The sequence below is a fragment of the Hyperoodon ampullatus genome (genome assembly GCF_949752795.1).
Source record: "Hyperoodon ampullatus genome assembly, chromosome: 1".
In the NCBI taxonomy this organism is placed as follows: Eukaryota; Metazoa; Chordata; class Mammalia; order Artiodactyla; family Ziphiidae; genus Hyperoodon; species Hyperoodon ampullatus.
The window spans coordinates 124550345-124562834 of record NC_136914.1 but is presented as its reverse complement, the minus strand read 5'-3'; the positions used below and the strand labels follow the sequence as shown (position 1 = coordinate 124562834).

Below are 12490 nucleotides of genomic sequence, written 5' to 3'. Positions count from 1 at the left end.
CCAAGCTACTATCTTAAAGGAACAAAAATGGATGTGCTGGCAAAGAGTTTATTCTCCAATTCCACAAAAATATTAACATTTGGGAGGAGAAAGGGCTAACAGAGGGTGTGCTGCGTCTGCCCGCGCTGTAGGTCATTAAGTCACTGGAAAAGCCGCTTCAGCCGCACAGGGGCCCGCCCGCCCGCCCTCTGTGGCTCTAGCGTCCCCGCCAACAGCGGCCAGTGTGCCAGCTGCTCCACGAGAGCAGTGACGTGCCTACCTCTGAAGGCGGGCGTGGTGGGACCCGGGGTCTGCACACCTGGGGCTTTGGTGGAGACACGCCGCCTGGGCACCAGCCCCGCCGCTAACGGGAGCGCCATCTCGGGAAAGGCCCCCCGCCACCACCATCAATCTCTTCAGCAAAACAAAAATGGGAAAGGATAAGTGGGAAGTTAAACGACGGCACTGAACAACTTGTGCCCTATTTAAGAGATGCAATTTTTGAGAACAAGAATCGTTCTGCGAACTGTCGTCTTCCGGTCTGCCCTGCTGACCGGGTGGGGCAGCCGCATAGGGGTCAGGGTGCAGCCCCCCAGCCGGGCTATGGGCCCCCGGTAGTCAGGGCGGCCCTCGGCTTCACGTTCCCTAACGTGGAAAATGAAATACCATGGTTAACTCACGATACTCATGGAAGCCTCTTTTGGTATGCTTTTAAATTAAATTTTTATATATCTTCTAAGTCTTCAGGAAGCTAAAGGCAACATAAATATCGTCATTCACCGTGAAAAGACATTTTGTCAATAACTTAGGAAGGATTCAGTAAACGTACAAGTATTTTGGGGGCTTATCGTGAAACCTAATTCATAAACTGAACGGAAGTGACCGAGATTTTCAAGACCTGGAAAGCAAGCAAAGGTCACGGGGTCGGGATGAACGCCGTCGCCACACCCTCCCGCTGGAGCAGAGGTGGTCCCGGCCGCGAGGTGCGTCACGTCCATAACCCTGTGCCGCAGCGCCTCGGCGAGTGTGATTCTCATACAAAAGTGATAAATATTCTCTGTTCGGGATCCAGTCCAAACGGTGCCCAGGGCAGCATCCTACGCGTTGGCGGCCCCGCCTGGCTGCATACTCGTGGGGCACCCGGGTGGCTGAGTCTCTGCTGTGCCGCGGCTCACAGCAGGTCCATCTTGGGTCTGTAGTGCAGCAGGAGAGGTGCTTTCTGCAAGACAAGGGGGTGAGGGGACGGCGCCGGTGACCCCAAGGGGACAGGCTGGCGACGGTCCTACACTCGTCAGCTGCCGAGGGTGAGCCCCACGCCCGGTTCCCACACCTGCTCCTGCCCTTTCTCTCTGTGCCCCACTCGCCCTCAGACCTCGGCTCCAGCTGGGGGTGTCAGCCGGGCTGTCTCTCCCCTGCTCTCAGGCAGCCCCTGAAGATGGGGTCCCACTCATCTGCCTCCTGTTCCAGAGAGGCGCTGCAGCTCGAGGGGACGTGTCCTCTGATTGCAGCGGCCACTCCCTCCCAGGACATCGGTCACCTCAACCAGGAGGGGTGGGGCGAGTCAGGGCCTGGAGACCATGCCTTCTCCGACCACACAGCTCTGAGGCCGATGACTTCAGAACGGCTGCATCCCTGACAACCCCGTGCCTGGTCTGGTCGTTATTCCTAAGCTCCAGGAAACAAATGTGCCCACAAAAGCAGCTGCTGTTCCAAGCAGATTCTGAAAATCACATACAACGTATCATGTCAAAGTCTCACCTTGAATCTCCACCTTGTGACAACGACGAATTTGAGCGTGTGGTCTTTGCCAAGGATCTCCTCGTTGCATAAAATGTCCAGCTGGCGGGAGAACAAGACCTCGGTCAGCGGGGCCAAGGGCTCGGCGCTCAGGACACATGGCCTCTGGTGCCGCAGCAGTCACGCCAGTCGCCGAAGGGCCACCTGCCCTCCGTCTGGGGCAGCACAGGTGGGAAGCAGCGCCTGGAAGGCCCATCCCCCCGCAGAGGGCCCAGAGCACCAGGGGGCCTCCGTCCGCACACAACAAGGCAGCGCCCCCGTCACGGCACTTTGGTGCCCAGACTGCCTTCACTAAAGAGCACGCTGTCCTCCAACATCAGTCCACTCTTGGCCAGGTTTTTCCCTTTCACCTCAGTGGAAAAAGGTAACGGGCTCCACAGACAACTTTTTCCTTTTTAGTTTTAAAAGACTTTTTAGAGCGGTTTTAGGTTTGCGCAAAATTTCACAGAAGGTGGAGTTCTCATGTATCTCCTGCCCCCACCTCACAGCCTCCTCCACCATCAACATCCCCGATGAAAACGTTCATTACAACCAATGACCCCCATCACCACCCAAAGCCTGTAGTTTACATGAGGGTTCACGCTCCGCGTTGTGCCTTCTGGGGGTCTGGACAAACGTATGACGACGTGTGTCCTCCATGACAGCATCACACAGAGTAGTTTCCCTGCCCTACAAATCCTCGGCTCTGCCCGTTCATCCCTCCCCGTCAACCCCCAGCAACCAGTGACCCTTTCACTGTCTCCAAAGGTTTACCTTTTCCAGAATGTCATAGAACTGGAGCACACAGTGGGTAACCTTATAGACTGGCTTCTTTCACTCAGTCAAACGCATTGAAGGTTCCTCCAAGTCTTTTCATGGTTTGATAGCTCTTTTCTTTTTAGTGCTGATCTATCTCCCTGTGCTATGCGACTGTTTCGCACTAGCTATCTATTCTACATTTGGTAGTGTATATATGTCCATGCCACTCTCTCACTTTGTGCCAGCTTACCCATCCCCCTCCCCGTGTCCTCAAGTCCATTCTCTACGTCTGTGTCTTTATTCCTGTCCCACCCCTAGGTTCATCAGAACCATTTTTTTTTTAAGATTCCATATATATGTGTTAGCATACGGTATTTGTTTTTCTCTTTCTGACTTACTTCACTCTGTATGACAAACTCTAGGTCCATCCACCTCACTACAAATAACTCAATATTACTGGCTGAATAATATTCCATTGTATATATGTGCCACATCTTCTTTATCCATTCATCTGTCGATGGACACTTACGTTGCTTCCATGTCCTGGCTATTGTAAATAGTGCTGCAATGAACATTGTGGTACATGACTCTTTTTGAATTATGGCTTTCTCAGGGTATATGCCCAGTAGTGGGACTGCTAGGTCATATGGTACTTCTATTTTTAGTTTTTTAAGGAACCTCCATACTGTTCTCCATAGTGGCTGCATCAATTTACATTCCCACCAACAGTGCAAGAGGGTTCCCTTTTCTCCACACCCTCTCTCCAGCATTTACTGTTTGTAGATTTTTTGACGATGGCCATTCTGACTGATGTGAAGTGACACCTCATTGTAGTTTTGATTTGCATTTCTCTAATGATTAGTGATGTTTAGCATTCTTTCATGTGTTTGTTGGCAATCTGTATATCTTTGGAGAAATGTCTATTTAGGTCTTCTGCCCATTTTTGGATTGGGTTGTTTGTTTTTTTGGTACTGAGCTAATGCATCTGATTTTTCCATTGACTTTGTATTCTGCTACCTTGCTGAATTAATTTATTAGTTCTGACAGGTTTTTTTTCATGTCTGTGTGTGTGGAATTTTTAGGGTTTTCTACATATAAAATCATATCATCTGCAAACAGAGATAATGTTTTAAATTCTTCTTTTCTAATTTGGGTGTGTTTTATTTCTTTTTCTTGTCTAATTTTTCTGGCTAGGATTCCCAGTATTATGTTGACTAGAAAGGGTAAAAGTGGAGCTCCTTGGCCTGTTCCTTATCTCAGAGAAAAACCTTTTACTTTTTCACCACTGAGTATGATATTCATAACGTTTTTTTTCATGTATGGATTTTACTTTACTTTCATATATGGCTACTCTTTCTAGTTTGTTCAGTGTGTTTATCATGAAAGGGTACTGAATTTTGTCAAATGCTTTTTCTGCATCAATTGAGATGATCGTGTGGTTTTTCCTTCACTCTGTTGATGTGGCATATTATATTAATCAATTTTCATATGCTGAACCATCCCTGCATTCCAGAAATAAATCCCACTTGGGCATGGTGTGTAAAACCTTTTAACATACTGAATTCTGTTTGTTAGCATTTTGTTGAGGATATTTGCATCAATGTACATATGGGATATTGGTCTGTAGTTTGTTTTTTTTTTTTTTGAGGTATGCGGGCCTCTCACTGTTGTGGCCTCTCCCGTTGCAGAGCACAGGCTCCAGACGCGCAGGCTCAGCAGCCATGGCTCATGGGCCCAGCCGCTCCGTGGGATCTTCCCGGACCGGGGCACGAACCCGTATCCCCTGCATTGGCAGGCGGACTCTCAGCCACTGTGCCACCAGGGAAGCCCTAGTTTTCTTTTCTTGTAGTGTCTTTATTTGGCTTTGTTATCAGGGTTATGCTGGCCTCATGAAATGAGTTGGGAAGTGCTCCCTCCTCTTCGACCTTTTGGAAAAGTTTGAGAAGGATGGGTATTAATTCTTTAAACGTTTTGTAGAATTCAGTGAAGCCATCAGATCCAGGGCTTTTCTTTGTTGGGAGAGTTTTGATTAGTGATTCAATCTTCTTATGAGTTATAGGTCTATTCAGATTTTCCAGGTCTTTGTGATTTAGTCTTGATAGGCTTTGTGTTTCTAGGTATTTGTCCATTTCATTTGGTTAACCAATTTGTTGGCATACAATTGTTCATAGTGCTCTCTTATAATCTATTTCTGAAGAATCAGTAGTGATGTCCCTACTTCCATTTCAGATTACATAATTTGAGTCTTCTTTCTTAGTTCATCTAGCTAGAAGTCTGTCAACATTGCTGACCTTTTTGAAGAACCATTGATTTTCTCTATTGTTTTTCTATTCCCTATTTTGTTTACTTCTGTTCTAATCTTTATTATTCTCTTCCTTCTGCTAGCTTTGGGTTTAGCTTACTCTTCTTTTTCTAGTTCCTTAAGTTGTAAATTTAGGTTGTTGATTTGAGATCTTCCTTGTCTTTAAGGTAAGTGTTTATAGCTATAAATCTCCCCCTTAGCACTGCTTTCACTGTATCCCATTAGTTTGGGTATGTTGTGTTTTTGTTTTCATTCTTCTCTAAGTATTTTCTAATCTTTGATTTCTTCTTTGATCCGTTGGTTGTTTAAAACTGTGTTGTTTCATTTCCACAATTCTGTGAATTTTCCGGTTTTCCTTTGGTTATTGATTTCTAACTACATGCCATTGTGGTCTGAGAAGATACTTTGTATAATATCTATCTTTTTAAATCTATTGAGACAACTTGTGTCTGCCCTTCTCTTATAAGGACACTTGTTATTGAATGTAGGGCCCACCTGGATAATACACAATGGTCTCTTCATCCCAAGATTCTTTACATGTCTGCAAAAATCTTTTTTTCAAATAAAGTCATATTCACATGTTCTGGGGGTTAGAAGTAGACATATCTTTTGGCTGGGTCACCACTTAACCTACACCACTTAACATACTACAGTCGGCCTTCTGACCCAACAAAATCCACATCCATCCCACATGCAAAACACGTTCACCTAACCCCAACATCTCCAAGAGACCCAATCTACTCCAGCATCAACTCCAAATCCCCAAATCTCATCTACACAACATCAGCTCAAAGTCCCAGATCTTATCTTCTAAATCACAGGAAATCAGGTATGGGTGAGACTCTGGGTACGATGCCTCCTGGGACAAATTCCTTTCCAGCTGTGGATCTGCGAAACTAGAAAACACATTATCTGCTTTCCAAATACAAGGCTGGAGCAGGATAGATATTCCTAGTCCAAAAGGGAGACACATTAGAAGGCATAAGGGATCACTGGTCTCAATAAAGTTTGAAATCCAGCAGGGAAAATTCCATGAGGTTTCAAGACCTGAGAACACGTCACTGTGGGTCAAGGTTCTGCTCTCTGGGCCCATGATGGCTTCACCCTCTGGGACCCAGGCTCTGCCTTGGAGTCATTCTTCCTTTTTCTTTAGGGGTAGCTCACCTTGGCAGCTGAGCAGCTCTATCAGCCTATTTCCCGCGTGCAGAATTTTGGAAGTCTGATAGCCTTCTCTCATTTCTTCCTGTCTCTGTCCCCTTCAGTACGAGTTGGTGGTGTTTCTGCTCATAGCACATTCTTAGAAACCTTGTGAGTCTCCCATGTGTGTCAGAAGTCCAGGCTCTGCAGATCTTTCCTGGATAACTCCTCTCTATTCCTCCCATGAGATGGCTGAGCCACCGTGAGTCAAACAACTAATCCCTTTAGCAAAAGGCTGAACAGCTACACACTTGGCCTTCTCTCCAGAGCATGTTTTTCTAACAGTCAAACTCCTAATATTACCATCTTTTTGCAATCTGGATAGGCTGTGACTTTTCCAAATCATCAAGTGCTGGTTCCTTTTTGCTTAGCAGTTCCTTCCTGAATTCATCTCTCTCCTCTGACATTTTATTACAGGCAGCAAGAAGAAACCAGACCATGTCTTCAGCACTTTGCTTGAAAATGTCCTCAGCTAAATACCCATGTTCATCACTTCCAAGTTCTGTTTTCCACACACCGCAGAACACAACTCAGCCAGTTTTCTGCCACTGTGTAGCTAGAATCACTTTTCTCCCCATTTCCAATACTATGCTCCTTTTTTCCCTTCTGAGCTCTCGCCAGTAGCATCTTTAATACTCCTATTTCCACCAACACTCTGTTTGTGCAACACGCGCCTTCAAAGGTGACGGGAGCTTTCTCCACCACGCTCCTCGCTTCCCTCTGGGCTGTCCCCAGAGTCACCTTTAATGGCCACATTCATATCGACAGTCTCTTCAAGGCAATTCGGGTTTTTAAAAATCATGTTTCTCAAAATTCTTCCAACCTGTAACTCTTACCCAATTCCGAAGGCACCACCACATTTTTAGGTATTTGTTACAGCAGCACTCCACTTCCTGGTATTGAAATCTGTTTTGGTTTCCCATGGCAGGTATGACAATGTACCACAAACCTGGTGGCTTAAAACAACAGGTACTTATTTTCTCACAGATGTGGAGGCCAGAAGTTCAAAATCAAGGTGCCGGTCGGGCTGTGCTCAGTCTGGAGGCTCCAGTGGAAGATCCTTCCTTCCTCTTCCAGCTTCCGGGGGCTCCAGGCATCCATTGGCTTGTGGCCACATCACCCCAACCTCTCGTCTCTGTCCTCACACCATCTTCTCCTCTGTGTGTGTCTCGAATTTCCCTCTGCCTCACTTTTGTGAGGGCACATGTCACTGAATTTAGGGGCAGCCCAGATAATCCAGGATTATCTCATCTCAAGATCCTTAACTTCAGTATATCTGAAAACACCCTTTTTCTGGCAAAGACCACGCTTACAGGTTGTGGGGTTGGCTGTGGACACATGTCTTTGCGGGGCCACGTCCTACCCACTGTTCTCTATAGTCCACCTCAGAAATCGGTCTCGTTTCTCCATCCTTACCGCACTGTCCTGGGGCCTGTCTCTCCTGGGACTTCTGCCACAGACTCCCCTCAACTGGCCACTCCTGCTTCCGTCTCGGAACCCCAGCAGCCCACCTGCCTCACAGTCTCAGGGCTGTTCTCATCACAAGCCCCCAGCTTAAGGCCCCCCAGTGCCTCCTCTTGACACTTGCTGGTACACAGCCAGCTCCTGCTGACAGTTTATGTCTAAGCAGAAGTGAACGCCCTCGGGAGGGTTCCCCAATGACCCCTAAGCTGATGTGCTCTCACCCCTCTGTGCACCACCCTACTCTGCACCACTAGGGCACACGTTTTACTTTATTCTCAGCACTTATCGGAACTGGGAAGTATCTTCTCTATCTACCCACCCGTCCTATCCATCCCCATCCACCCATCCATCCATTTGTGAAACTGAAGAACAGAAATTCTCTTTGTGGTGAAAATATTTAACATATCTTGGGCTTCCCTAGTGGCGCAGTGGTTAAGAATCCGCCTGCCAATAAAGGGAACACGGGTTCGAGCCCTGGTCCGAGAAGATCCCACATGCTGCAGAGCAACTAAGCCCTTGCGCCACAACTACTGAGCCTGCACTCTAGAGCCCGTGAGCCACAACTACTGAAGCCCGTGTGCCTAGAGCCCATGCTCCGCAACAAGAGGAGCCACCGCGGTGAGAAGCCCGCGCGCTGCAACAAAGACCCAAGACAACCAAAAATAAACAAATAACTTAATTAATTTAAAAAAAAAGAAAATATTTAACATATCTTGTTGCAGCCCCCTTGGCATTTCCTCTTCTCTTAACAGTGGCTTCCCGTGTTTGTGGGCTCTGGGCCTCCACTGTCTTCACCGCTATTTACTATCACCCTCTGGGGGTAGGCAAAACAAATTCAGATTTTTTTTTCTGATTGAAAATGTCCAAACAGGACTGTAAAAAGCAAACAAACCCAAAGAACTTCAGAAGTATCACTTTTACAAATAAGAAGTGACTCATTATAGTTTCTATTTACCTCATTGAAAGACGAGAGGTTGAGTTTTTTGGCAATGAACTTCTTTAGGTGCAGGACTGTGGCCTGGGCTGAGCAGCGGATCCATTTCCGTTTCAAGCCCCGCAGTTTGCTGCTGTTGCATTCCAGACAGATGCTCACCTTCAAGAGAAAGGACACAGCTGGGCAGGCTCATCAAGGGGGACCCTACTGGGCTACTCACTGGAGGCTTTCTTAGATATCTACTGATTCCATTAAATCTAAGAATGCTGACTTTTTTGAAATCATAAATCTGTTTTGACCTAAACACCGTAGAAAAAGAATTTTACTTTAATCATTTTACACTGTCTTAAAATCTGTTTACTAGGGCTTCCCTGGTGGCGCAGTGATTGAGAGTCCGCCTGCCGATGCAGGGGACACGGGTTCGTGCCCTGGTCCGGGAAGATCCCGCATGCCGCGGAGCGGCTGGGCCCGTGGGCCATGGCCGCTGGGCCTGCGCGTCCGGAGCCTGTGCTCCGCAACGGGAGAGGTCACAGCAGCGAGAGGCCCGCGTACCACAAAAAAAAAGTCAAATAGTAAACAGTTTTTTTTTTTTTTTTTTTTTTTTGCGGTACGCGGGCCTCCCGCTGCCGTGGCCTCTCCCGTTGCGGAGCACAGGCTCCGGACGTGCAGGCTGTGGCCCACGGGCCCAGCCGCTCCGTGGCATGCGGGATCTTCCCGGACTGGGGCACGAACCCGTGTCCCCTGCATCGGCAGGCGGACTCTCAATCACTGCGCCACCATGGAAGCCCTACTATTTGCCATTTTGTGAAATAAAAATCTAACACTATTAATTCTGTCTTATTAGCACAGTACTTTAAAGTAAACCCCAGAATTATTTATTTATTGTGGCAGTATGTGCTGGCCTCAGAGTTAAACCGACAAAGACTGGAATCCTGTTCTAAAAGCTTCTGGCCGGTGGGACACACACACGTCTCCCCAGAGGCTGTGCTAAGTGCTCTGCAGAATGACAAGGAAAGACACGCCACGCACACAGCAGGCACCACGGACCCTTCATCGAGGAAGGTCTACAAAGGAGGAACATTATGCTCAGCCTTGAAGAAGACAGCAAACTCACTAGAGAACAGAGTACTCTGAGCAAAGGCACAAAGTCTGAAGCTCACAGTTCTATTCTGGAAGATCAAGAGTTCAGTGGGATTAGAGTACTCGATGTGTGACAAGGAACTTCAAGACAACAAACTAAGTAAAAGTGATTCTAGGATCAGGTGGTGCCTGGCAGATGCAGAAGGGAATCTGCTGAGGAGGGACAGCCCTGGCCACAGTTGAGAAAGTCCCACCTTAGACACCTCACCTCACCTCACTCACCGGCAAGTAATTCTCTAGCAACAGCCACAAAAAATGGCACAAGCAGACCCCAAAAATTCAGACAAAAGAATTAACAAAGGAATTAACGGAAGTATGTATGTCTAAAATTACTAGAGGTATGAAAGAAGGAATTAAAAACATAACACACCAAGAATAAAGAACAGGCGGGTATAAAAGATAACCAAATGTAACTTCTAAAAATAAAAAACCTATTCACTTAAATTAAAAATTCAATGGATGGTCAAATCACAGATTAGTCTCAGCTGAAGGCAGATCAATTTTCTGAAAGATCAATTTGAGTAAATTATCCAAAGTAAGTATAGAGACAAAGATATCAATTAAAATAGAAAACAAAAGAAAGGTAAGAGACGTGCAGACAGATCAGAGTCTAACAAACACATCACAAGAGTTCTAGAGGAAAGAAGAGAAAATACGGGAAAGGCAAGATTTGAGAAATACTGACTAAGGATCCCCCCAAACGATCAAAGATGTAAGTCCTCAAATTCAGGAAGCAAAAGAACCCAAAACAAAGGAAGTAAGAGGAAACCTGCACCCAGACAGACATGGCGACCCCTCAGAACACAGGGGGCCAAGGCCCAGGGCAGCCACAGAGGTGGGCCCACAGGCAGGGTTGGCGCTCACGCCACTGAGCCCAGACACTGAGTCGACAGGAAGGAAGAGCTAAATTATCATTCAGAGTGGAAATGAATAAAGTCATCTGCAAACAAAAACAGAACGTAAGTAGGAGAAGATGTAGCTCAGGAAGAAAAAGCCTGAAGTGGATGGACTGGCTGGGGTTTAGGAGGTGCCCAGAGAGCAGGCAAGCTCTGGTGTTGTTTAGGAGGGACAGGAAGAGACTCATATTAATTTTGGACTTTTAAAAAATGCATTCATTTTAGAATTTCATTAGCACTAAAATAATAAAAATAGGACATATAACCTGCTAATCAGAGGCAAAAAAGAGATTAAATAAAATTTATTAATTCTATAAGGGACTCAAGCGAGGGGGCATAAAAAATATAAATGGAAAGCACAAACTAAAGCAGAAATAAACCCAATTTTACTAGCAATCGTGGTAAATGTAAAATAACTTGCCAGTTGAATAAATTTTGATTTGATTTTTAAAAAACCCCCAGCTCTCTGCTGTAAAAAGTGTCACATTTAAGAAAGATGTTAAAAAAACTGAAATACCAGGCAAATATCAGCCAAAAAGAAAACAGGCAGAGCTGTATTATTACATAAAACAAATTTCTTAATAAGAAAAAACTCCCTAAGGATGGGAAACATTTCTAAAGTTGAATGCACCTAGTAACAAACTTCTTAGACAGAATGATGAGAACTAGAAGTCCCCAACGCAGTGGGGATTCAGAGTCTCTGTCAGGGATGCTGAATTCTGCCAGCCTCAGGCACACGGACCAGATGGGCGTCTGTGTCCAGGGCCAAAGCAATAGGCCCAAGACCCCGGCAGGAACCAACCGCACACAGAACCCTAAACCCAGCACCGGTAGCCACATGGGCACGGGCAGGGCTGCCGGCTGCACTCCTGTACCCCAGCCGGAGAGGTCTCGTGCCCATCAGAGGTGCTGACCAGGTAAAGAGGGCACAGGTTCCCCAACTACGGGCGTGTCACCCGACGAGGAGGCTCAGTTTGTGTGAACGCAGGAGTGACCACGGAGTGTGACCTACGTGGGGGAACTCAGAACAGTGACACATTTAAACCTTCCACACAATGTTAACCTCTGGACTGTATGAATGTATTACCTATTTAAACGCACAAAGATAAGGCATGTTTGTAACTTTTTAAACGTTTCATTGCGGTATAATGTACACGTACATGTTTTAAGTATACCATTCAGTAATTTTTAGTAAATTTAGAGAGGTGGGCAGCCGTCACCACCATCCAGCCTGAGGTCGGTCCCATTAGCTCCTGAAGACTCTTGAAGCCTTGGTGGTCAAGCCCGCCCCACCCCACGTGGCCACCCCTTGGCCTGTGTCTGTGGACCAGCCTCTCCTAGACGGGCTATAGATGGGATCATACAAGACGCAGTCTTCCCGTCTGACTTCTCTCACACAGGAAAGCAGTGTGAGACTCAGATGCATGGCAGCACCTTGCACCACTGACCGGTTCCCATTTGTCCACATCCCCGTCAACGCCTGTCAGTGGCTGTCTTTTTGATTGAAGCCATCCTGGTGAGTGCAAAATGCTACTTCATTATGTTTCTTCTTTTTTTTCTTTTTTTTTTTTTGCAGTACGCGGGCCTCTCACCATTGTGGCCTCTCCCACTGTGGAGCACAGGCTCCGGACACGCAGGCTCAGCAGCCATGGCTCACAGGCCCAGCCGCTCTGCGGCATGTGGGATCTTCCTGGACCAGGACACGAACCCGTGTCCCCTGCATCGGCAGGCGGACTCTCAACCACTGTGCCACCAGGGAAGCCCTTCATTATGGTTTTAATTGGAATTTCCCTGATGACTAATGTTGCTGAACATCATTTCACGTGACTATTAACCATTTGTAATTCTTCTTTGGTGAAATATCTACTGAAATCTTTTGTCAATTTCTTAATTGGATTGTTTATCTTCTTATTGAGTTATAAGAGTTATATATTATAGATACAAGTCCTTTGCAGAAATGTGATTTGACAATATTTTCTTCTAGTCTGTGGCCTTTTAAAATTTTCTTAATAGAGTCCTTTGAAGAGCAGCAATTCTTTTTTT

General features: G+C 46.5%; 1 protein-coding gene across 1 annotated transcript in view; it reads right to left on the bottom strand.

The window, feature by feature from the left end:
- Positions 1 to 561: 561 nt before the first annotated feature.
- Positions 562 to 12490, bottom strand: part of PCGF3 (polycomb group ring finger 3) — a 33946-nt gene continuing 22017 nt past the window's right edge. The window contains exons 7-9 of the mRNA XM_079718772.1: positions 8433 to 8570; positions 1738 to 1818; positions 562 to 1198 (exon numbers count right to left, since the gene is read on the bottom strand). Of these exons, the coding sequence (XP_079574898.1) occupies positions 1151 to 1198; positions 1738 to 1818; positions 8433 to 8570 (267 nt within the window). The 3' untranslated portion in view covers positions 562 to 1150. The remainder of the gene's footprint in view (positions 1199 to 1737; positions 1819 to 8432; positions 8571 to 12490) is intronic.